Source organism: Pituophis catenifer, unplaced genomic scaffold (genome assembly GCF_029215685.1).
Source record: "Pituophis catenifer annectens isolate HBS135680 unplaced genomic scaffold, rPitCat1.0.hap2 SCAF_4, whole genome shotgun sequence".
NCBI classification, from domain to species: Eukaryota; Metazoa; Chordata; class Lepidosauria; order Squamata; family Colubridae; genus Pituophis; species Pituophis catenifer.
Genome location: NW_027256884.1, coordinates 104,492,218 through 104,516,746, shown reverse-complemented (window position 1 = coordinate 104,516,746; position 24,529 = coordinate 104,492,218). Strand labels below are relative to the sequence as shown.

The 24,529-nt window shown below is 36.0% G+C and overlaps 1 protein-coding gene across 1 annotated transcript; it reads right to left on the bottom strand.

Annotated features, from left to right (window-relative positions):
- Positions 1 to 8,945: 8,945 nt before the first annotated feature.
- UPK1B (uroplakin 1B) lies at positions 8,946 to 22,957 on the bottom strand. Its single transcript, XM_070943831.1, has 7 exons — positions 22,889 to 22,957; positions 20,432 to 20,632; positions 14,762 to 14,836; positions 14,131 to 14,253; positions 12,639 to 12,818; positions 11,377 to 11,460; positions 8,946 to 8,996 (listed from the first exon to the last, which is right to left on the bottom strand). Exons 1-7 carry the CDS (start codon positions 22,955 to 22,957, stop codon positions 8,946 to 8,948), a joined length of 783 nt encoding a protein of 260 aa, XP_070799932.1.
- Between the last annotated feature and the right edge of the window lie 1,572 nt (positions 22,958 to 24,529).

Sequence of the window (24,529 nt, the reverse complement as noted above, 5' to 3'; positions counted from 1 at the left end):
ACACTGTGGGCTGTCATTTTTGGTGGAAGAAAGAATAGGTTAATGGAGTGAAGCAGAGTGCTGAATTAGAAGGAATGTTGTTAGTACATTATACCATTTCTGGGATAACAAAAATAATTTACTTGCTCATTGAATGATATCTAGAGAGAAAGATAGATTTACCTGTGGGATGGTTTGTTCTTTTGTGTAAGTAATGCCTAGGATTTGCTTTAAGCAAGGTATGTTGACTATTTTCCTAGTGACAGATATATTTTCTAAAAGTGTGCTATAGAAATATATTAAAACACAGTATAATTAAGACCTAAGAAGCTGTCTCTAAATAGCAGTGCATCTTGGACAAAGCCAGTGTTTAGAAATTAGGCTTTGTTGCAAACTCCTCTTGTGTAGGTTTCCCACACTTTTGATAGAGAAAGATCATCAATTGCTGTGGAGTCTGTCCTTCCTGATCTTTTTTCCTGCAATTGTTCTTCACATCAACACAGGACTTTATCAACTATTGCTTAGCTTATCTGAAATAGATCTCACTCAAAAAAAGTAAATCTTCCAATTATTTCATGGCAATGGTCCCCGGGGTGATGGTGGTGAAGAATTGTTTTATGAGATGAGAGATATGATTAAGAAGCTAGGAAAATGCCTGTACATCATTTTGCATCCTTAGCATTGTTTTGCTTCAATTTCTTGATAGTTTCAATTCTTGGGTGCAAACACACACACACACATACACAATTTTAGTTGAGATTGGGAAAATCATTAAAATGGATGGATTCTTCTTCCATTGTGTTCTAAAAAAAAGGCCTAATTTTGGGTGGGAGGGTTGGAGGTGGAGGAAAAGGTGAGGGCTGCACTTGGTTTTTCAGTGGCTGAGAACAACACTCCAGAAGTTAGATCAAGGATAAAATAAAATAAAATTGATTTCATTTCTTTCAAAAGTGAATTCAGGTAATGGTTTCTTTTTACATGTATTAAATGTAAAAATGCTCCCATGCATTTTTTTTTAGTTTTTTCCCTTTTTCATAATAATAATTACAACTTGTCAGCAACTTTTGAAGGGACACATCCACTGTAGTCAAAGCATTCAAGGTCCCTCTATGGCTGTAAAGTCTCAAGCTGTGCATCTTTCCTGTATATGAAAAATGCTGTATGCCATGTTAAATTGCTTATAACATTTTAACTGTAAGTCTTTAAGATACAAGTATACTTTTTTCAAGATTTGTTTCTGATAATTTTATTAAAATAAAACAAATTTAAGTTGAGAATAAATCCCTGTTCCTTCCTGCCCCTTCCCCTCCCTGAAGAAATTATGAATCAGTTTTTCCTATTGCTTTCAATTTGAGAGGGGGAAGCCAAGTCCATTAATGTGAGCTTTGTATGAATGCGTTGAATTTCATTTAATCACCATGATGAGTATTTGTTTTCATGGAGTGCTGCTCCTCTATTTTAGTGCTTACATCACGTGGAAATTTTGCCAAGTCTCAACCATGAGATTAAACTGGAGTTTTTATAAAAACATATTTGTGTCTTAGTGTTGTTTTGACAATGTACATAGTTACTGTGCTTTTGATGAGAACAAAAGATATTTACTTTTGACATTTCTATTACGGTCATCCTTACTTGATAAGCTAAATCAGGGATGGAAAACCTGTGAACTTTCCAGATGCTTTCCAGATGCTTTTTGAAATTCAATTTTCAAAAGGCCCAGTTAATACCAAGTTCTGAGAAATGTTGGTGAGGAATCTTTCAGCAATATGAAGGGCTATAATTTCTCCATCTTTGAATAGCCCCAAGCATTAAGGATGCTCGTCAGCATCACAGGTGTTATTATGCAAGATCATTGACAACCGATCCTTTAAAGAAATTGAGAGAATGTACATTGTTATTTCAATCCCTACTCACGTTCACTCATGCCTTAGTCACTTCCCATCTTGACTATTGCAATGCGCTCTACATGAGGCTGCCCTTGAAGAGAATCTGGAAGCTCCAGTTGGTGCAAAATGCAGCAGGCCGCATGGCTTTGCTCAGACCCCAGTGTGCACATATATCATCTCTCCTGCGGGAGCTGCATTGGCTGCTGATTTGCTTCCTGGTGCAATTCAAGGTACTGGTTGTCACCTTTAAAGCCCTTCATGGCTTGGGAGTGGGGAGGCAGGGAACGTTGCGGATCCCATCCCTGAGGGAGATACACCTGGCGGGACCCAGAAGAAGGGCCTTCTCCGCGGTGGCTCCCTCTCTCTGGAACATCATTCCCCCAGAGATTAGAATGGTCCCACCCTAATTCTCTTCTGGAAGACACTGAAGACCTGGTTCTGCCAGCGGGCCTGGGGAACCCAGAGCGGGATGGAGCCCATTAAATGGCTTGTGTGATCAGCTGTTGCTGGGGCGGGAGGTAGGGGTCAGGGGTGATTTTATTATATTAATTTATTTGATTTTTTATGAGTTTTAGTGTTTTTTAAATGTGGTTTTTTATATTTTGTAAGCCACCTTGAGTCACCATAGGCGAATAGGCAGCAATATAATTAATTAATTAATTAATTAATTAATTAATTCTCATCTAAAAAATAATCTTTGGAAGTTGACTGAACTACTCCATGTGGGTGGCTCATCTACCTGTGGGAAGCAGTCAGAATATTAGCGATCACACTGCATCCTTTGTAACTAGTCCAAAAGTTACAGACTTAACATTCTTGCTGAACTTCAGTCTTTTTCATACCTAGTAGAAGAAAATCCAATCTTCTGTGTTTCCAAAGCAACTTGCATAAATCTAACATTACATTTGGTAGCAGCTGGATCTCATATTCTCTTACAAAGCATCTATCTTGACTACTGTCACCACAAGCTCATAACGCGAAGGGATTTAATTCTCTTTCTCTCTCTCCTCCAGCTGCTTCCTTTTCATTTTTCAAAATTTAAATGCGTTAATTGGGATCCTGTTCGTGTCTTTAGATACATTAAAATGAAAGGCCATTTGCATGCATTTTGACTGATATGCAACAGAACTTAGGATGCTTAGTCTGATATTTTACTTTTAGTAATATATTTAGCATGGCTATATAATTAGGGAGTAATCTGGTTTGTGCTGGAATCAGATCTGGGCAATCTGCTAGTTCCCTGGATTTGATAGGATTCATGGCTTCTTCCTTATTCATGGATATACACACACAAAAAAAGACCTGATCTGGGAAATTGGAACTTTCACCGTTATACTGAAGAAAGAATAATAGTATCAGCTACACATTTTCTCCTTCTTTGAGAAGATCGGCAATGTATCATTTAATATTTTAAGGGGAGGTGAAAAATTCCAATGAAAAGTCAGCAGTGCAGAGTTGCAAGGAGTGAATTTGGGTGTTTTTCCGCTAGGTCTTTTGGAGGAAATTGGGAATGGGTCAGGGGTGAAATCCAAATTTTTTTCCCTACTGGTTCTATGGGTGTGGCTTGCGGGTGTGGCTTGGCTTGGTGGGCGTGGCAGGGGAAGGATACTGCAAAATCTCCATTCCCACCCCACTCTGGGGCCAGCCAGAGGTGGTATTTGCCAGTTCTCCAAATTGTTCAAAATTTCCGCTACCGGTTCTGCAGAACCTGTCAGAACCTGCTGGATTTCACCCCTGGAATGGGTCTTTATTTCTATAATATTGTTAACTGTGAGGGCAAACTTATCATTTTCATGTGTTTTCTGTGGCAGATATTTAGCAATACCGGTAGTCCTCAATTTATGACCGCAACTGAACCCCAAATTTCTGTTGCTATGCAAGACAGTTTTTAAGTGAGTTTTGCTCCATTTTATCACCTTTCTTGCCACAGTTGTTAAATGAATCTGGCTTTCCCTATTGACTTTGCTTGTCAGAAGGTCACAAAAGATGATCACATGACCCCGGGATACTGTAGCCATCATAAATACATGCCAGCTGCCAAGCGTTCAAATTATGATCACATGATGATGCAGAGGCTGCAACGGATGTAAATGTGAAAAACAGTCATAAGTCACTTTTTTTCAGTGCCGTTGTAACTTTGAACTGTCACTAAATGAATGGTTCTATGTTCAGGGCTATCTGTAGTAGCAAAAAGGTCTATTCTTCTTTAATACAAATACTGTATAAAATGGACAAAGCTTCTCCTTTAATACATTGGAAACCTAGTAGGACATGTACAAAATAAGTGCTCAGGACTATATTCTTGCTCTTTCTAAAATAGTTTATAGTATTACAATATTCAGAACAAATTTTAAGTTACAGTATTTTTTGGAGTATAAGACGGATCTTCTCCCCCCTAAAAGGGAGTGAAAATTTAGGTGCATCTTATACACCAAATGTAGCCCCGCCCACCCACTGGCCCCCCACCCTTTGGCTTCTGCCTCCCAGCAGTTTACCTCCTTGCAGCAAGCAGCAAGAAGAAACAGCTTGTTTCAGCTTCAGCACAGCCTAATTAGCACAAGTTGATTGGATTGGCCTCCCAACTCTCAGCTGTTTTGCTCTCAGCTATTTTGCATGGGCCTCTGCTGCTTGCTGCAAGGAAGTAAATTGCTGGGAGCAGATTTTTTTTCTTGTTCTAATCAAGCTATGCTGAAAACAAAAATGAAAGTAAAGCAGGCTATTTGCTGTTTGCTGCAATGAGGCAAAATTGCTGGGAGGCAGAGGCAGATTTCGTTTTCTTGTTTTCCTCATCAAAAAAGGTAAGTGCGTCTTATAGCCCGGAGCATCTTATACTTTGAAAAATACGGTATATCATTTAAAAAGAGCAAAATCTGGTGTATTACAGGTAGTCCTTGATTAATAACCATTGCTTAGCAATCATTCAAAGTATTGGATGATTTTTTTTTTTCTTCAAAGAGTTGATTCAAAAAAGAACCAAATTTTTGGTCCCTAATCCATAGCCATACACGTACTGTTTTTTTCGATTGAATGTCAGTGATGCTGGCAGAGGAAAGAAATGCATCATATCCTTTTAGCTTTAGTGAAAGTGCAATCCAGAAATATTTAATTTTAGCAATAGGAAGATATGTTAGCACTTCAAAGCAAATACAGCAGCTGCTTAATAATAAACCAAGGGATAAAAGACAGAACCGAGGATAAAATAACATAGCTGAAGTTTTCTGGAAAAGGAGCATTTTCTGAAAGGCAAAAGCTGAAGCAAAGAAACAAAAAACAGATGTTGAACTCATTTTCCACTGCTGAAAGAACTTGGGAGAAAAAACTTGTTTTAAAAAAGGAAAGTTAATCTCTGTCTCAGCAAATACAACGTTCGTTTTATTCTACATTTCATTACCGTTACTTTAGGCAACTGAAGTTCACCAAATTTTGCCCAAAGAAAGATGATCAAAAAGGAATCCTATGTCTCTCAATGTGTCCTGGAGTATCTACAGCCTTAAACCACTTGTTAAAGAAGAGCCTTGTTTAACTATTATAGAAGGAATATTCTTTTGGTAAGAACTATGCAACTCCAACATGACTGGAAAGACTTAGGTCATATTTCGATGGGGCGGGAGTGTTGCTGAAAGCACTTGAAGAGAGGCACTTGAAAAAGCATTTGTTCAGATACTCATGAAGAACATTAGAGGTATCACACCCATGCTTATAGCCTCCTATCTATATTCTTGCCATAAGGCAGGGATTAGCAGTCTTTAGAGACTTAAAGTATATTTAGAATTTGGAGAATGAATGCACTCACAAAATGACTGTGATATTCCTAGAAACAATGTGAAAGCAGAGGCAGGATTTTTGTTTTGTGTGTGTGTGTGTGTTTTTGCTTTCAATACGGAAGCTATTATTTTTATTTTAAAACATTAAACGTCAGGAGAGCTGGGCGATTGTAAAGAATTCATTATAATTCCTTTATAAATACTATATATATGCATGGCTAAGTCTACTCTAGAATTTTAAACATAAGATGAAAAATGTATCATCCATGGATAAAATGACCCTATTTTTTTAATTTGTACAATTGGCTTATTCAAGGATGGGGCATTTTTCATGGTATATTCTTTAAAAATTCAGACGTTGGTTTACTTATAGATGGACTCATCATTGAGTACACCATATGCCACAAGATGGGCAGTGTGTGTATGTGTGTGTTTATGTATAAAGCATTACTGTATATACTTATGGAACAACTAAACAATACAAACTAAATGTGTATTTTGGAACCTGCAATTTTTGATTTATCTGTGAATATATACAATACTAACTGATTCTTACCACTTTCTTTGGAAAAAATCAGTGACTATTTTAAAGGGAGAAGCTGTTTAAGTCACAGACGTCAATTGATGCAGTAATACAAATTAAAGCAACCCTTATTAAATGGTTGTCCAGTCCCTACTTCAACATATCCAATGTAGGATAAACTACAATGTTTCCTTGTTATTGGTGTCACTGTCAAATCAAACCAAAACAAATCAACTCCCCTTAGATATTTAAAAAACAACATCTCTTCCAATTATTATCCCTCCTCCTATTTTGCATTTTAAAGGATAAATACAATAATGATATTCAGTCTCTTCTCAACAGAACTTGTTTTTCCTATCTCCTGCTCTTTTTCATTGCTCTCCCTAAACTGCCCCAGGCTGAAGACTTCTTAAAGTGTGGGAGTACTGATATTATGTTGTGAATCCAAAGGAATTTGTTTCTCATCAGACTAAGTTGGTAAGTAGTAACTCTCTGGAGCATTAGTAGCAACACCTAAGTGTATGGAATAATACTTAGCTACTTACCCAGCAGGTATGCTGCCTGTTTAACCACTGAAGAAATGTTGAATAGCCCTAAGAAAGCAGCTACTGCTTATGAAAAATTGGGTGATGGTGAGAAGAACAGTTCACATACAGGAAGTTCTTAATTTTGGTTGTTTTATTGAAAATTAACACATCTTCTTTGTGCCTTCTAGAGTCTGTCTGGAGTAACCTTCTGAATAATCAATGTAATGGTAAATACAGAAAAAAACCAATAAACTCTTTAATATATTATAGAAGTTTCCCTTTCAGCAAATTCATTCATGGGCAATTTGAGAGCACCTTGCCCTCTAAACTTTACCCCACTTCATCACATTTGCATTATGGAAGAAACTACATGTGAAAAATATTGTTGCGCATTCTATCCCTCAGCAAATCTTCACTTGGGTCATTGGGAAACAAAATGAAAGGCTTAAAGCTATGATATTCTATTTACAAATTCAAATGTTATTTCATAAAATTATAGGTAAAAGCGGTTTAATGTTGATATATTGAAATCAAAATTATACTTAAGTATCCTGGTCCTACAGTTAAAGAATCCCTTATAAAATATGATTACTGGTTTGTTTTTAAATGAAGACACAGATTTTATTCAATAACTGAAGTTTCCCACTAACTTTAAAAAAAAAAATCATTCATTCCAGTTCTTCAGTTTAGGAAAGCATAAGAGCAATCACTATAATGTACAATCAATATACTTGGGTTACATGTGAGACAAAATTCTATTCTCTTAACCATCTATATTTTATTTAAAAAACACAGTTTATTAATAAAGATTTGAACAGGAATAAAATATACAGAAAATGTATTGCTTTTTGGAGCTTACATTTCATGGAAAATCATTTGCATCTTACAATTCTCTGTACAAGGCATACACTATCACAACAAAGTTTACAGTTTGATATGTTAACAAAAGATGGATTATGTAATTGGTTGGTCATCTATATATTAGACATTCATATTAAAATAATAAACATGATCTCATTGTGAATTCTAACAAAATATATTTAATTCAAGATCCAAGGAAAATGTTAGGGTATCTCTTGCATTCAATGTGTTTTCAAGTATAATTGTTCTTCTATGTTTGGTTCTTTTAAGAAGTCATTCTCTCTTGTAAATAACTTAGGAATCATATCAAACATTGGTAAATTGAGGATTGTATGTGTATACCAGTAATCAGAGGTAGCCAAAAAATACTGCAAAAAACCCTAGATAATCACTCCAAACAACTGGTTCAATACATTCTTATTTTCTTAAAATAGCCATTTCCAATAAAAGAGAATAAATGTAGCTCAGGCTTGAACTGGTGTTGTCTGGGCAAGTTGCTTGCTTGCTGTTGGTTCATTAGCCAAATAGGTAACACCATAAGTTTATATATACTGTAGTAGCTTGCCCTGCCAGTGTTGGTAGGGCTGTGGTCTTCTCCTTGAGTGAAGGAGCAGATGGTTTTCTGCTTCATTGTTTGTCTGGTATTAATCCCTGTTTATTGGGTTTTGGATGCTAGAGATGATGTGTTCTGGTCTTTTCGTTTCCTTCTTAGTTTTTTAATTGTCTCTTTTGAATGATATATAAAAGTAGCTTATCTCTATGTATCTAATCAAGGAACTAATAGAGTAACTACCAAAGAAAAAAGCACAGCTTCACTAATACAGTCAGGGCAAGATGCTGTATGTAAACAGGGAGCAAATCCAACAGTCATTGGCACAGATGATGTTACCCGGTGGAGTAATTGGCAAACAAACAAACAAACAAGAGAGCACCGGGGACTCTACCTCCATTTTCTATGTTTTAGCATGTCCTTGATTGTTACAGAATAGTTACAGCTAGAATAGTCCAGTCTTTGTGATTACTATTGCTACAATGTCTGAAATTAAGGCAATGGGAGAAGATAGGCAAAGATTAAAGGGACATCTTGAGAAGTTCCACAGAGAGAAATTATATAGATATGAACTATTTGTGAGTGCCAGTTTAGTGTACTAGTTAAGGCATCAGGCTACCAACATGGAAACAAAGCCAGTTGGTGACTTCGGGCCAGTCACTTTCTCTCCACCCTAGAAAAGAGGCAAAGGCAAACCACTTCTGAAAAACCTTGCCAAGAAAACTTCAGGGACTTATCCAGGTAGTCTCTGAGAAATGGTCATAACTGAACAGAAGAAGGGACGGGAAAAAAACTATATATACTGTAGATTTGTGGAAAAAAGCAGGAAGAACAGACTGCGAGGCCACTATATCTTTAATATTCAATTCTGCTCCAGTAGAACATTGTACAAAGAAGGACCCAAGTCTGGAAAAAAAGGAAATAATTCAAGGAGAATTATTGGAACATCTTTTTTTTTATGCAGCACATTTTGGTTTTCCACTTCAAAACTCCATTGAACAGAAGAACAGCCTGAAGTTAATTTGTACAAGCAGCATAATTAGGTGTGGGACAACTAGCTCTCTGAATTAAGCATGTATTGTGTTCAGCATAGAACCCCAAGGTTGTTTTATTACTATAAAGAAATACAAATGCATAAATTTAATAAGCACCATGGCTGACAGAAAAACTATGAAAACTTCTGCAAGTAAAATGGTTCTCAGGTCTTCCTCTTTTTATGGAAAACTATGCAGACAAAGAAGCAATGATATAAGTTATTGGAAAGCATCTCATAAAGGCTTTTATTAAAGTCACTGCCAAAAAGTATGCAGAGAAACAAATATTTAGACTGCCCAGGAATTTAGGACAACCTTGTTTCCATGCATGTCTGTGCCTGACTGTGGCAATGTCTAGGGCAGAGGTGACAAACTTTTCCTGTTGACAGCCACATTCCTTTCCGAATAATACATGCCAACTTTAGGTGTGCCTGAACCCAGCAGCAGAGAAAGCCAAGCCAAGCTCAAAGTGGCCAAGAATATGCTTTTTCTTCCCTGCCCAGGAGGCTACTAGAGCAAGGTTTTTCAAGATTTCCCCAGCCAGCATGTATTTCTGTCAGCAGAAATTACGGGGAATTCTGAGAGTTGTCAAATTTGAAAAAAAACCTGATTGATTGGTTGAAATATATAAATCAATAGTTTAATCAGGACGGAAAAATAAATATGCTTAAATATAAAAAGAAAGATTATTTCAGAATTTCAAATTTTCCTCACATTGCCCTGACTATTGTTACATTCTCATCAATGAGGAGAAAACAATGAGAGAAATATTACACTGATGTCATCTAAAAGAAAAGTAAAAAAAAAAGCTACTCTGGGAGGGAGTAGCCAGATTCTAAGCTGGATGTCTCAGAGTCTTTTAAAGGTCCTGTGTTAGACAGAGAACACACCTTATTAAAAATCTGAACTGATTATTTATGGTAGCCCAAAATGGACTATAATCCCACATATTCAAGCATATTGTAAAAGGGAGAAACTGGGAAAGAGGATTCTAGACCTACTTTTGAGTAACACCAGTGTCCAATTTCTTCTAGAATAAGGTTTGAGAAAATAAGAAAAGCTTTGCTTTGCTTTGCTTTGCTTTGCTTTGCTTTGCTTTGCTTTACTTCGCTTCGCTTCGCTTCGCTTCGCTTCGCTTCGCTTCGCTTCCTTTCCCTTCCCTTCCCTTCCCTTCCCTTCCCTTCCCTTCCCTTCCCTTCCCTTCCCTTCCTCAATTATTGTGTTGTAGTGCAGTGGTAGCTTGGTATTCAACTGCTCTGAAACTTATCAAACTTGGTAGTCAATGAATTTTGATGTGAAATTTTTGTCCCAGTACGCATTGTTTATTTAATACTCAATGTACAAGCTAGAACTTGTCGGTGTCGGCAGTCATTTTACTTTGTATACATTTGTTTGATACTGATTGTTTTTGGATTCATTGCACCTCTCGTAACGAATTAACGATGAGTACTGAGGTACCACTGTATTTGTTAAGATGAGAGTGAGAGAAACTGTCTAGCTTGCCTCAACCTATTGATGAACTTTAGAATTCATATTCCTGTTCAGCCTGGTTATCCCTAGTCCAACTCCAACATTATTTAAACATCCTAAATATTCTACTATGCCTGTCATTCAGGTGACATGTTCCCATCGTGTTTGTCCACATGCCTCTCATTTGCTGATAACCAGTCTTCCTGCATATTTACATTCTTTTTATTGCCTTCCTAGAGGTCATTTTTATATTTACACTGAGGCTTGTTATACTGGTTAAGGGACTCTGTAAACTCAGGTAGCCATTGCAAGTGTCCAAGAAGGACAGCACAAACAAGTCATACAGTATATTATGAACAAGTTTTCCCTGTTATGAAAGGCTTATCTGACCTTAGCTGGCTCACAACATTAAAACTGTGAGTTCAATCCCAAAACACTGGAGACTGAATTAAATTATAAACTGAATTAAATTATAAACTTTTGAGATGGTTTGCTCAAACCCAAGCAACTTTAATTACACACAACAATGAGTGTCAGCAGTATAAGCAGGCAGGTCTTTGATAGAAGTCATTTACAAACAAAATTTAATGCAACAAAAAAAGGATAAGGAAAGGACATCCATTAATAGGATCAAACCTTTCCGTAAAGAATGGATAACAAAATGAAAAAGTAAAGAACAAAAAAGTATAAGGTTAAGAACACATCTTAAAATTAACACTAAAATGCACATTAAAGGCACTAAATCATGAAGTCCAACAAATAAAGTTCTGTTAGATACTTACAGTCCAGCACAGAATGGCAAATCCAAACCAGGCAACGCCCCAGGCGTGTCTGTTCATGGGGCCAGCAATAGTTTCATAGCAGCCCTAGGGGAAAATAAAGAGGAAGAGGATCAGCTACAGGCAAATAGATCTAGTTACTAAGCCTTCATTCAAAAGAAGAACTGGTGTAAATTAATACAGGCAAGATTTAATGTGAACTTGTACCTGCTTGATTCATATGGAACTAGAATGAACTCCCTTGTCAATACTGGCAGTTTCCAGAATTGTGCAATATGGCTTGCAAGCCATAAATATGTGCACAAAAGTGTATGTGGAAGGTAAAAAAAAATGTATTCAGGGAGATTGCTTGCAAACTTTGTGCACATTAACAAAAGTCCATACAAAAATGTACAATTTAGATTGAAATTTCTACAAAAATGTTTATGAATTCTTACACAGATGTTTTTATGTCAAATTTGAAAGCTGAATATGTATGAGCCAAAAAATGCCAACATGTGGGAATCATGAGAATAGTATACTAATATTTGCAAATAAGTAAAAAAAAAAGTCGTCAAGCAAAAAGAGAGAAAACACACTTCCTGGTTGGAAGTTGAGGAGATTTCTCTGGAAATAAAATATCTTTAACTTCATCAATCCAACAAGGGATTGAACAATAACCAAAGCAATTATCTAAAATTTCATTAGAGTTTTAGCATCCATCTTTTCAAAGTAAATTCCTTCTCAAATAGCTGTACTGCTGCGGTTAAAAGTCACTGAAACCACTGATGTAATTATCCAGATTGAAATGGAGGTATCCCATTTTAAAGAATTGTCAAAGTGATGGCTATCAGATGCATAGTAATGGATTAAAATCTATTAAAGTAATGCTATAATCAATGTGTTAGTTTTTAAGATTATCACAGCAGTCCAACTCTTCACATTTTAATCAAATAACAGTAGGCTGGTAGATCTAGCAGAGTGATGAAGAAATAGTATTACATCCATCAATAATATTTCAGCCTGTTGAATTTGTATAATTATGATCAAGATTAAGTTCTTAAATTTAATAAGCAGTAGCAGTCCCAGAGAATTTTATCTTATGATAGGGCTGTTCTTCTCTGACAAGGATGTAAAACAAGGAACATAAGGAGAAGAGGAACATTCAGCCTACCGCATTGGCAGTAAATATTGCTAGCATTGAGCACCCCATTAACATTTCAGAGAAGACAAATATCAATGAGTGTTTTGATTGCTGCAGAACAAAAATAAGAAGAAATTCTTACTGTCGTATGGTAATAGCCAGGCACCCCTAATTTGCAGCCATCCAAGTTAGTTGCTTTTCCTAGGAGATCCATAACACAGCACTGTCGTGGCCAGGGAAAATCTGCATCACTGTTCACTGTCCGAAAAACGGAGGTATATGTTTGCCAGTCGGTTGGGCCATTCACACCACAGCATTTATTCTGGATTTATGAAAGAAAAATGCATTTGTTGGGGTGCAATAATAGGGCACTGCACTTGTCATTTTTTAAAAAAGAAATGAAAGAAATTGCAGTCAATTTACTTTTTTATTTTTACCAAAAATGTGAAAAAAGATTTACATCCAATGAACCAGCATCAATTTTACAATGTTTCATATTGTAAATTGTTTCACATTGTAAAAAACACTGAAAATTGTTGGAATGTAACAGAACTGGATGGAATACAAAAATCAAGGAGCTCTGATTTCCTCAGATAGATCATTTACAGGATATTACAATGCAGCATGAAATCATATCAATGGGGGGAAAAGTAGTTTACATTTTTCAAAAGCTCCCCAAGTTTTGAGCTAACTCTGCATCATCCCATTACTTTTAATCAAATTCATACAAAAATATTGCTTAAGGGCAAGACAATAAATTGATAGATTATGGCAATTATTCAGAACAGATCTCATATATTGACAACCTGTAGTTTGTGCAATTGCATAGAACAAATAAATTAGAAGCTCAAACAGGAGAAGGAAGACGTGTTAGATATGTTTGCCACCTTGAGTTATTTGTAAAAACAATAAAGGGTAGGATAGAAATAAATACATAACATAGTCCTTGAAGTACTGTAACTCTGTTTGGCAGTAATCCCTGAGATCAGGACTCTTTATTCTATATGCATTGTAACCACATTCTATCAAATGTAATTATAATTCCTCTTCGGGATTTCTCTATGAACCCAGAAGGTTGAGAATAGAGTCAGAAAGCATTTTTTTAAATCCATTGGCCAAGCTTACAGTATTTGAATCTCTGAAGATGGCGTTTGTAGTCTCCAAAGCTCTAAACAAAACAATAAGATTCAAGCTGATCAGAAATTGTAAGTAGTGATGGATTACAACCAATTTCTAATCCTATGTGTATTCATTTTTAAATGACCTTTCCACTCAATTGGAGTAATGTGTGATAGATTTATAGCTGCAATCCCTTTTTTTAAAACTCCACATTGTTGTCAAACTCAAGAAGCAATAACCACATAGATTTCAGAACGATGTCTTAAATGCTATAAAACACAAACTGAAAGATCAACTTTTTAGGCAGTAAGCCAATTAATCCAGAGTTTATTTGAAATGTGTCTTTCCCATGATCTGCCCATCTGGTCTGTGATGAGTCTTTTCACACAAACTGAATTTCTCCTCCATCTGCTTCACACTGTCCCTCAGACTTTCATGCTAACAGTATCACAATCTTAAAAAACATTCTTAAATGAGAGTGAAGAATTAGTCCCAAAGTAGTACAGTACTCTTACCTGCAACATGAGACGATTCCATGTCCGGGTAATACCTTCACTCTTCCATTTGTCATCATTGTTGATTGGGTCTGGATTCTGGTATTTTTCCAACATTTGCTTCAAGAAAAGTTCATTTGTAAGCTAAGAGGTAATGAAAGGAACGAATATGAGCTTTTCCCCCTATTTGGAGAACACTCCATAAAGTCAGAAGTCACATCCTTGGTAACATCTAGCAAATAAATCTTAGATGTTTTAAAATTAGTTAAAATTAATTATTTTCCTCCAGTAGTACATGCTAACTAATGTAAATAACATTAGCACAAGCTTAACCCACAAATTCCAGTTTTTGATAGACTACTTCACTGAGTAACTTTAAGGAGTTCACAGGTGATTAAGCTTTTTTTTTTTAAGGAATGATTATATCACTGAAATGTGTTAGCTAACGAAGAAACTCTAGTCAACAAACAAATAAAATCCTGCAATCCACAGATATGGTAGAAAGATTTCCTTTCCCTTAGATTAAAATAATGAATTAAAAACTTGGTCATACCATATGAAGGTGCTGCAAGACCTTCAACATGTTTGCAGAACCTCTACACTGAATTGAGAGCATCTGAGAGAACAGACACACCACTGGCAAAATACTCACGAAATCCCGATGCACTGTTGCTGTGATGCTAGAGGCTACTTCAAAGGCAAAGACGATCATCATCAGGATGATGTACTAAATACAAACAAACAAAACCCATGTCACAAAGAACATTCAATACACTTCCATCTCAAATCGAGTGTTTTAATGACCCTCCCCTGAAATCTGTCTTATTCCTTCTGTTTCTTCCTCCTTCATCTTTTAGTTTGCCAGAATTAAAAGCTTGGGAAAGAAGCATGAATGGCTTCCCATAGCAACTTTCAGCTAAATTATTTGTTCATATATTGTTCATAGACCTCTATTGAAAAAGCCACATTGGCCACTAAATGCAATTTTAAAAAATGGTAGAATCAAAGCAGGAATAAAAGAACAAGAATCCTGCAATTCCTTTTTTAAAACAACACAGAATAGGAACCAGCTACATTTTTCCTAGGAGAAAGTTCCATAAATGGGGCTGTCAGGATTCCAAGTAACACTCTCAATGAAAAAAAACTCCAAGGCTTGAGTTTTCTCAAAGTTACATTTTATTAGAGATGTCATATTGGCATATCTGGAAGAATCTGAAAGTTTCCAGGTTTTCCCCACGCAAAGGAAAGTTCAAGTCTCTGCCCAACACCCACAAGTCCATCACATGGTCCAATTAGCTATAGTCCCAACTGGAGATGCCTACCAGCTCCATCCTCCCAGGTGCAGGGCAAGTTGTCCTTGACTTCTTGAGAAAGGAATGTTATTATGACTATATATCCCCCATGCTCCATACAATCCCCCCGCCCAATTTCCCACAGTAGTAAATGTGACAGGTCTGAAGGCCTAATACAAAAGATGGCTTCTAGGCCCGACAGGGGCACTATTACTGAGAATGATCTACTCCTGTTAACACGTTGTACATCAGCTAGTAGAACCAAGTCTAGGACTCACCAACCTATCTGTGTTAGGTGGTATTGAATTGACAGACCCTTAAAAACTTTTGGTTTCTTTTGTTTGCAAAAATTTATAGGCAGTGAACAGAATGATGTGGGTCCATTTAATTACTCTGGTAACAATCCAGGAATCTACCAGTCACAGCTTCTAGTTAGCATTAATTTGCTATACTGAGAACATACAGGTTCTCTTTGACTTACAACTAATCATTTAGTAATCATTCAAGGTTACAATGGCACTGAAAAAGTTAGTTGTAACTGGCTGTCACACATTGTTGCAGCATCCCCTCAATGATCAAAATTCTGATGCTTGGCAACCAGCATGTAATTATGAGGGTTGCAGCATCCGGGGCTGATGTGATTACCATTTGCAACTTTCTCAGCCAGTTTCCAACAAGCAATGGGGAAGCTGAGGGTAGGCTGGATCTGTTTAACAACCATGGGATTCACTTAACAACTGCTTAACAACCATGGCAAAGAATGTCATAAAAGTGGGTGTGACTCCTTTAACAACTGCCTTGCTTAACAAAAAATTAGAATTTCTGGTCCCAATTCTGGTCCATAAATTAAGGACTACCTGTATTCATGCAAATTCAATATCAAGGAAGATCAATCCAATTGGATGCATGTCTTAATAAAACAACAATCAATCTAATTAACAGAGTGGAGGTCCAAAGTAAAGCAGTAGTTGGAATAACAACATAATTTCACATATTATTTTATCTCCCTTGTACCAATCTTAGTTCTTACTATATTCTGACTATTTTATAAATTCAGTTCAGCATGAACCAGATTTTTAACAATACAGCCACAAATGAGTAACAAGTTGTTTAATGAACTCTCTAGACAACATATTTTCCTTTTCCAATAATATAGGCTGGAAATAATGTGCTCAAAACCATGTTTGATTTACAACTACTTCAAATCATACCTGCAAAATGATAAGCTTTTCCTATTGTAAGCTATTCAGCTCCCAAATATACAAATCCATTCATTAACCTGTCTATTAAAAATAATATCCACTTGCAAACTGTAGCATTCTGTGATTAAGTTATCCACCAAATAATGCTGTCTATTATACAAGTAATACGCCATTCCAGAGATTATCTGGCAAATATAGAGTGAGAACCATCTTTTGCATTTGTAGGACAGTATGACCTGCAAAATCCATGTCAACATGTTATGATTGATGTCTTTATTGAAGCCTGGCCTGCATGGTATTCTGTGTAATCTATTCACTGCATTTTGTAAAGCCTGGACACTCTCATGCATTGAATTCTAATACTAATTTTCTCCAAATTTTCCAAATGCCAGAGGATTTTTTCACCATTAGTTCTTGAAGTAACTTCCTTATGAACAGCAGAACAGGATTAACTTGACCTTTCAAAATGTAACATCTTTTGAATTCACATTTTGTTGAACTAACAAATCTAAAGTCTGAGATTTTTTTTAAAGAAACCCTACCTTTAAAATAGAGGAAACTGCAACAAAGGAAAAGGAATTTTAAAAAAGGGAAATAAACTTGATGTTCTGTCATCTTAAAGGGAAATGAGAAAGATATGTGTAAATATTTAATCCCAGAATGAAATTTCTGCACAGAAGGATAATTTTAGGAACAGCTTTATTAATATACTTAAGAAATGATGCCCAAACTTCAATATAATGTATCTATTCCAATTTATATAGTCTTTCAAAACTCTTCGCTGAAGTGCTAATGATTTGAGATAAAGCTATTTCCCGTCTTTTTAACACCATTTTAAATGCATCCATTTTCTGATGTTTTGAAATAACAAACCTTGCTGCTATCAATAAAAACTCAATCAGTCTTATAGCACATCAGTTTCTATGTCTGAAGAAAATTGGACATAAAATCAACAGGAGGGTTTATGCCAAAGTCTGCTGAATGATTTTCCTGTTTTTTGCAAAATATTTTCACAAAAATTAAAAACTAGTTGGGCATTGCCATACAACTAGCTTTGTGTAGTGCTCTGCTTAACATACATTAGGAAGTTTATAATTTATGTAGTACAACTTTAATGCAGTGTAAAGTTTACCATTAGTAAACTTCAAGATTAGTTCTTGCTAATTTTCTAAAGCTTAAAAGCCATTCTGCACTAAAGATTCCAATAAAATTCAACATGTTGAAACTTTTAAGTCATAATTTCATTACCCTGTGGCCTTAAAATAAAAGTTTAACATGTTAGATATTTTAAATGAAATATGTATTATAAATAAATATGTATTTATCTTCCCATTTCTTCTCTTCATTGAAAAACATAAAAATCATTTTTCAGATTTCATATCCCTAAGGGTTAAATATTAGTTACTAAGAATCAACAAACACTTGATGGCACATAAAAGGTTCTTCTATGAGGTATGTATTTAGACATACCTTGTCTGTATAATATAATCTACTATAGAGATTATTAACTTTTGGTCTTTTAAATCGCATAATGGAAGTATTTACTTTACCTAGGAAAAATGATCTATTTCGTCTGAAATTACTGTTACATTAACATTTGAATCCATTTCAATTCCCCGTAACTACCTATATTTATTTCTAGAAAGTCTTGGGGAGGGGGAGAAGGGAAGGAAGATAAGGTCTCTCATAATAATGACTTCATTGCTAATCTCAAGATGCCAGACTGTTTTTCTGTTTGCACTTTTTCAGTACTTTACAATTCTTCTAAGCTGTGGTTTCTTTATACTTTGAATGTCAAAACCGAGAACAGGCTATGTATAATTGGAATTTACTTGAGGTACTATTGAGGAGTTACTAAATCCTGCTGTTTGGGAAAAGGTTATTTTCCTAAGAGTCTAAGCTTCTCTACTAAGAGTCTATTAAGAGTCCAATCTTTTCCTGGTAATTTCCAATTTGACTTTCATACATTTCAGAATAATTTGTCATTTTTATGTGTGGGATTAAATCTTTCTCCATTTAGGATCTTTTGGAAATGTTTATCTAGGATTTCTAGCACTACTTTTTTTTCTGCAACAATTTTTTACTTGTATTTCTTTTTGTCTCACAAAATCATGCTTTTCTTCTATTTATAAATTTCTTCGCTACCCATCACAGTTTTTGAATAAATGAGAAGTCAACATACATACAGTAATTTAGTATTTAAATTCTTTTCTGCAACACGAACGTATTGCAGGAATATTGGCATACATGTTTTATGTTGTGTACATCTTGTATACTGTATTTGTCTGAATACAGTTTATATTCTAACTTGAGAGTAATATTATGATAGAAATGAATTTCTAAGTTTCTTAAAATTGCATAGGAAAGCTATAAAAGTATATAGAAAATTGTCTTGTTTATCCATCCATCCATCCATTCACTTCTTCAATTCATTTGGCTTCTAGGCTGTATGTGTAGATATGTATTATCACGTGTGTGCAATGTGCATATCTATGTCTATATTGAGATATATGCAGATATAGATATTGATACCAATATCACACATATTCATATAATGCTAATTCTGCTGTTGATAGGTTCATAAACTATCTCCAAAAGTTTTCTGGAAGAGCCACATATTGACAACTTCCTATAAGGCCATGAGAATGGGAGGCAGGATATTCCATAGGAGAAAGCCCAATAGAGATTACCATCATTAGGCTCCTCCAATTGTGCTCATAGTAGATAAATATCCTTGCAGGTATTTTTTTCAACTTTCTGGTTGGGTTCTCAGAATTTACCTGGGAAAAATAATACTTTCTTAGGTACCCAAGCCTAAAATTATATTGGGATAAAGTTGGTGACCAGTGCTTGGAATTACACTCAGAAATATACTGTTAACCACTGCAATTCTTGCAGAAAGGATATAATATGCAGTATCAAAACTCAGCATGATGCATGTGGGCATTTTGGATCTGCTGAAATTTCTGAATACTCTTCAAGTACAAGCTCATGTAGAAAGAATTACAGTAATCTAGGTGAATGATTGTTCTTGGGGCATCCTATTCCAGGTAAGACCACCACAAATGATGCATCACCTGAAACTGGGCAAAGAACTCCTGGCCAGGGATATGTGATTCAAAGAGGAACCATTCCACTCAGATTTTAAAATTGAGAATTAAAGCTAGTAGAGTCCTACAGTCCATCAGATTCTGAATTAACAACTGCTCCATCTTTCTTGGATTGGGTTTGAAACTATTTTTATCTGTCTATAGATCATGATAGCCCTCCAGCCATTATGTCAAGACTATTGTGAAAATTACATAGCTACTGCAGTTCTGATCATAATCACTTTCCTCTTGCCATATTTGGTCGCATAAATATGCCAATTAAAAACTTTGTTTAATTTTTAATTGCACTGAATGGAAAGATTTTCTTTCTAAAGAAATGTGGCTATGATGCCTTTGATAAGAGCCTCATCTTAAAATGGTAAAACTGAAGATCTGGGGGGGGAAATCATTTCCCCCCTTTTTTTATTCATGTCACAGTGATTGACAGCAAACCATGCAAAAATACCTTTCACCAAAAAGTTTCTACTTCTAACAAACTAAAACTGTCATTAATTTTTATTTGTGCAAGAAGTGCCAGCACATATAATGATTTCAGTCTCTGAAACTCTGCAAACACAGTATTTCCTTGACAACCTATTCATTATTGTCTCCCATGGTATTATCAATGTTTCAGAAGTCCCTTTCTGCAAAAACCACAAGAATATACCAAGATATACAGCTAGCAGATGTATTTCTTAGTTGGTAAGATCACCAATACCTTTTGTTGCTACAAACTTACCACTAATAGCATTGTCCTGCTTGACTTTATGACACCAACAATACCAAGAACAGATAGACAAAAGAAACAGAAACCAGTGAAGATCCCAATCCAGGCAGCACCATAGATATCATCATTGTCCGTAGCTTCCAGCAATGGATATAGAGAGTGTTGATCAGACACAAAGAATATACATTCAGCCATGAGCGCAAGGCCACAACACTGAAACCAGAGAGACACATGAGTCATTCCAGAACATTCTCTAAATTTTTGCATTTGTTTTTAAGGCTAAAATCTGAGCCAAACTGAATACTCCATTTGAATCACACACTTCTTTCTTTCATAAAAAGGATACTCCAGATCAAAAAATATGTATACAAATTTGTGACTGGAAGCATTATAGATATTTCGCATAGCTTCCATTCTTCCAGCTTCCAAGTGTTTGCTTCAGTTCTAGATGCCTTTGAATGGAAAATGATGTTTCCTCAAACTGGTGCCAATCTCTTTTTACCAACCATTATGTTGGTCGCATGACACTTATCCCAATTGTATTTTATCTATCACATATTACTTTTTAGAAGAAATACTCCCTTTTGTATACTTTTATTCAACAAAGACATTTTCTATTTGATTTTTTTACAAGAAAATGGAGAAGCTATTTTTCATTCACAATAGGCATTCTTTCTGCCATTATTCTTGCCTCCACAAATGAAAAACACATTTGCATTTTTTACATTTCAAAGTAATGCTGAATTAGGAAACACATACATCCAAGCACATACATACATGCATACAGACGCACACACTCCTAATCCTAACATGCAACTTAAACTAAAGACGCACATTTATCGAAGTGCAATAATAAAAATAAATAAATAAATAAGAGTGCTTTCTACATTCAACTCTTACGTGCAGTATATGGATTTCATAGCCTAGTATGGCTACTGTTCTGCTGGCATGAGCTAGAATAAAGAGTGAGAAAATGGCGGTGGGTCGGGGGAGAAGCAGCTTTAGTCTTGAAAGGCAGATGCTGAATTAGGAAGCCTAATGAATTGACCCAGCTGGCTAGCCAGGGCTGGTGTGGGGAGATTTTGAGTGTGTTATTTCATTGGGGCAGTGAGGTATATAGGGCTTGGATACTAGAGCTCTGGGGAAGCAGCCATCTCAGTTGCTGCAGGACATGCTGCCAATGTAACCCAAAATTGGAGAGACAGAAGAGAGTGGAGAGTAGAAGCAAGAGTAAAATTGGAGTGAACAAAGAAGGGGAAGGGAGAAAGATGAGAGAAGTTGGAAAGTGAAGTGAAACTTCCAGACAAGTATTGGTTGTTGTTTGGGGGAAAGAAAAGCAATGGTTCAAGGATGGTTTTGCTGGAAATATGGAAGTGAAGGCTCAGAAGAACAAGCTCCATTGAAGATCCACAATTCAGCAGAGAAAGGAGGAATCTGGTGGGTTGCAGTTAGCCAAGATCCTGGACAGTGGTGGGTTTCAAAATTTTTTACTACTGGTTCTGTGGGTGTGCCTTGGTGGGCATGGCATGGCTTGGCGGGCATGGCAGGAGAAGGATACTATAAAATCCCCATTCCCTCCCCACTCCAGGGGAAGGATACTGTAAAATCTCCATTCCCTCCCCACTCCAGGGGAAGGATACTGTAAAATCTCCATTCCCTCCTGATCAGCTGGGACTTGGGAGGCAGAGAACAGATGGGGATGGGGCCAGTCAGAATTTTTACTACCGGTTCTCCGAACTACTCAAAATTTCCACTATCGGTTCTGCAGAACTGGTCAGAACCTGCTGAAACCCACCTCTGATCCTGGAGAAAAGAAAGGGAATCAGCTGCCAGTGAGAAGCCCTGGTTTGGGGGAAACTGGACAGAAGATCCTGAGATATATTCTTCCCCCAACATAGGTGTTCAACTGAACTGGAAAAAAGTCAGACAACACTGAATACACTCCACTAATCCCAGTCCAGCTCAGTTCAGTCATTTCTTTTTTTCTCTTTCCAAGCCTAGAAACAAGGGATTGAGACAGAAAGGGAAGGAGAGGAAGGAGAAGAGATAGATGGGGAAAGTCATCACAGGGAAACCTGGGAGAGAAACCTGATATCAGAAGTGTGTTTATTTTATCTCAGTGGTAAATAACTGCATGAAAAAAATAAATAAAAAAAACTCCTCTGTGTTTCGGTGTCCATTGCTACCTTTGTAAACCCTTCACACTGTAACAACCAGTTATTAATTTACAAGGGAATGACTGTATTTATGCATTCAGCTAAAGCAAAATATGATCTGTTAGGTTGGATTTAGCTTGTTGTATAAACTGAATCTCTGCAATTTCTAAACCAGAATTTGGGGTTTATCGTGATATATCAATGCAATCAACTGTAGTTTACAAAGCTAACTATTATTTTCAAAATCATGGCTTAATAATGTGTGAACCTAGATAGTGGTATATTTTGAAGAAGCCTTTGTTAAGTTACTTACCCCTATGACAACATTTCCCAGGATTAATAAGCCCTGAAAGCATCGCACACCAGTGTCTCCTTTTGCCATCTTCGGTTGGCAATGCAATCTAGAAAGGAATTATACATGTGTTAATACTGCAGGTTCTTTCAAAAGTGCTGTCTTTTCCTTCTCTTTTAAACCCTACAATCTTCAGATTGTACAGCTTTTAAAAGCCATACAATCTTCAGTCATGTCCCAGACTGTAATAAAAAGCTTCAAAGACTTCAAAATCACAACAAAATGATCCTACAGTACAGTATCTACAATAACTTTTTAAATTGTACAGGAAGAACACCTATTCTCACTTCATTAGCAAATAATGTGTCTTAAAGAACAACATGTGTCTAATCCTTTAGTTCTGAGGGATGGAATGAAATGAAATAGAATGGAATATTTTATTGGCCAAATATGATTAGACACACAAGGAATTTGTCTCTGGTGCAAAAGCTTTCAATGTATATTCAAAGAATAATAATAATAATAATAATAATAATAATAATAATAATAATAATAATGTGAAGATCTTGTGGGACTTTCAAATACAGACGGATCATCTTTTGGAACATAACACACCAGATATCATGGTTGTTGAGGGCCGAAGCGTACAGTTTATTGGTATCGCTGTACCAGGAGACACCAGAGTCGAAGAAAAAGAACTGGAAAAAATCACGAAATATTGAACCTGGCCATCGAAACTACACGGCTATGGATGAAATGTAACAGTGATACCCATTGTCATCCGGGCACTTGGTACCAGGTCCAAGAATTTTACAAAACATATCAAGAAATTGCAGCTTCCTGCAATAACATTAGCGGAACTGCAAAAAACTGCACTACTCAGAACATCATATATTTTAAGAAGATACTTGGTTGATACGTAGGACGCTGGCAGCAACCTGTATCAACCATTAGCACCTGTCAATGGTAGTTATGATACATTTTTAAATGTTCAGTTGACTGAGTTTCATGTTTAAAGAATAAAAGAGATAATAATAATACCACCAATAAGAGGGAGTAGTAGAGAAGATGAGAAGGATAATAATAGTACCACAAGCATACAACATGGGTAAATATACTTAGATGTAAGACAATACTGTGAGGATTAGGTGTCCAGCAGAGTGATGGCACAAGGAAAAAAACCTGTCTCTGGGTCTAGCTGTTTTGGCATGCAATGTCCAACAGCCATTGCATCCCGAGGGGAAGAGTTGAAACAGTTTATAACCAGAATTTGAGGGGTCTATAGATATTTTCTCAGCCCTCCCACAATATATAGGATAAAAATGTATAAAGCATGCAGTATGTATAAAGCATGCAGTATTTAAAATGACACCCACCAACCAATCTCCATAGTAGCCAAACTGGACTGATTCTGCTACTTAAAACTACACTTGGAGAATTGTATTTTAAGGGAAGCATTTCTCATGTTCATTCCTCACAGAAAGCCATGCGTCATATAAAATGTTTTATTAACTTTTTAGGTGGGAATTATTACTTAGGAGTTGATTAAGCTTTTGAACACATAATGTATTATAAGAAAATATTTGTATTTCTACCTCAGTTGAATTCTGATATAATTTTGGAATCCATTCTACATGCTTCGATTCATAATTCATTTCTTCA

Bases quoted from the DNA above. Each gene is read 5' to 3' on its own strand.
- UPK1B (XM_070943831.1), bottom strand. From the start codon at position 22,957: ATGGCAAAAGGAGACACTGGTGTGCGATGCTTTCAGGGCTTATTAATC. The intron at 20,633-22,888 runs GTAAGTAACTTA...CTCTGGTTTCAG, and splicing joins TGGGAAATGTTGTCATAGGG to TGTTGTGGCCTTGCGCTCAT. The intron at 11,461-12,638 runs GTAAGAATTTCT...ATTTTCCCCTAG, and splicing joins CTGGCTATTACCATACGACA to GGCTGCTATGAAACTATTGC.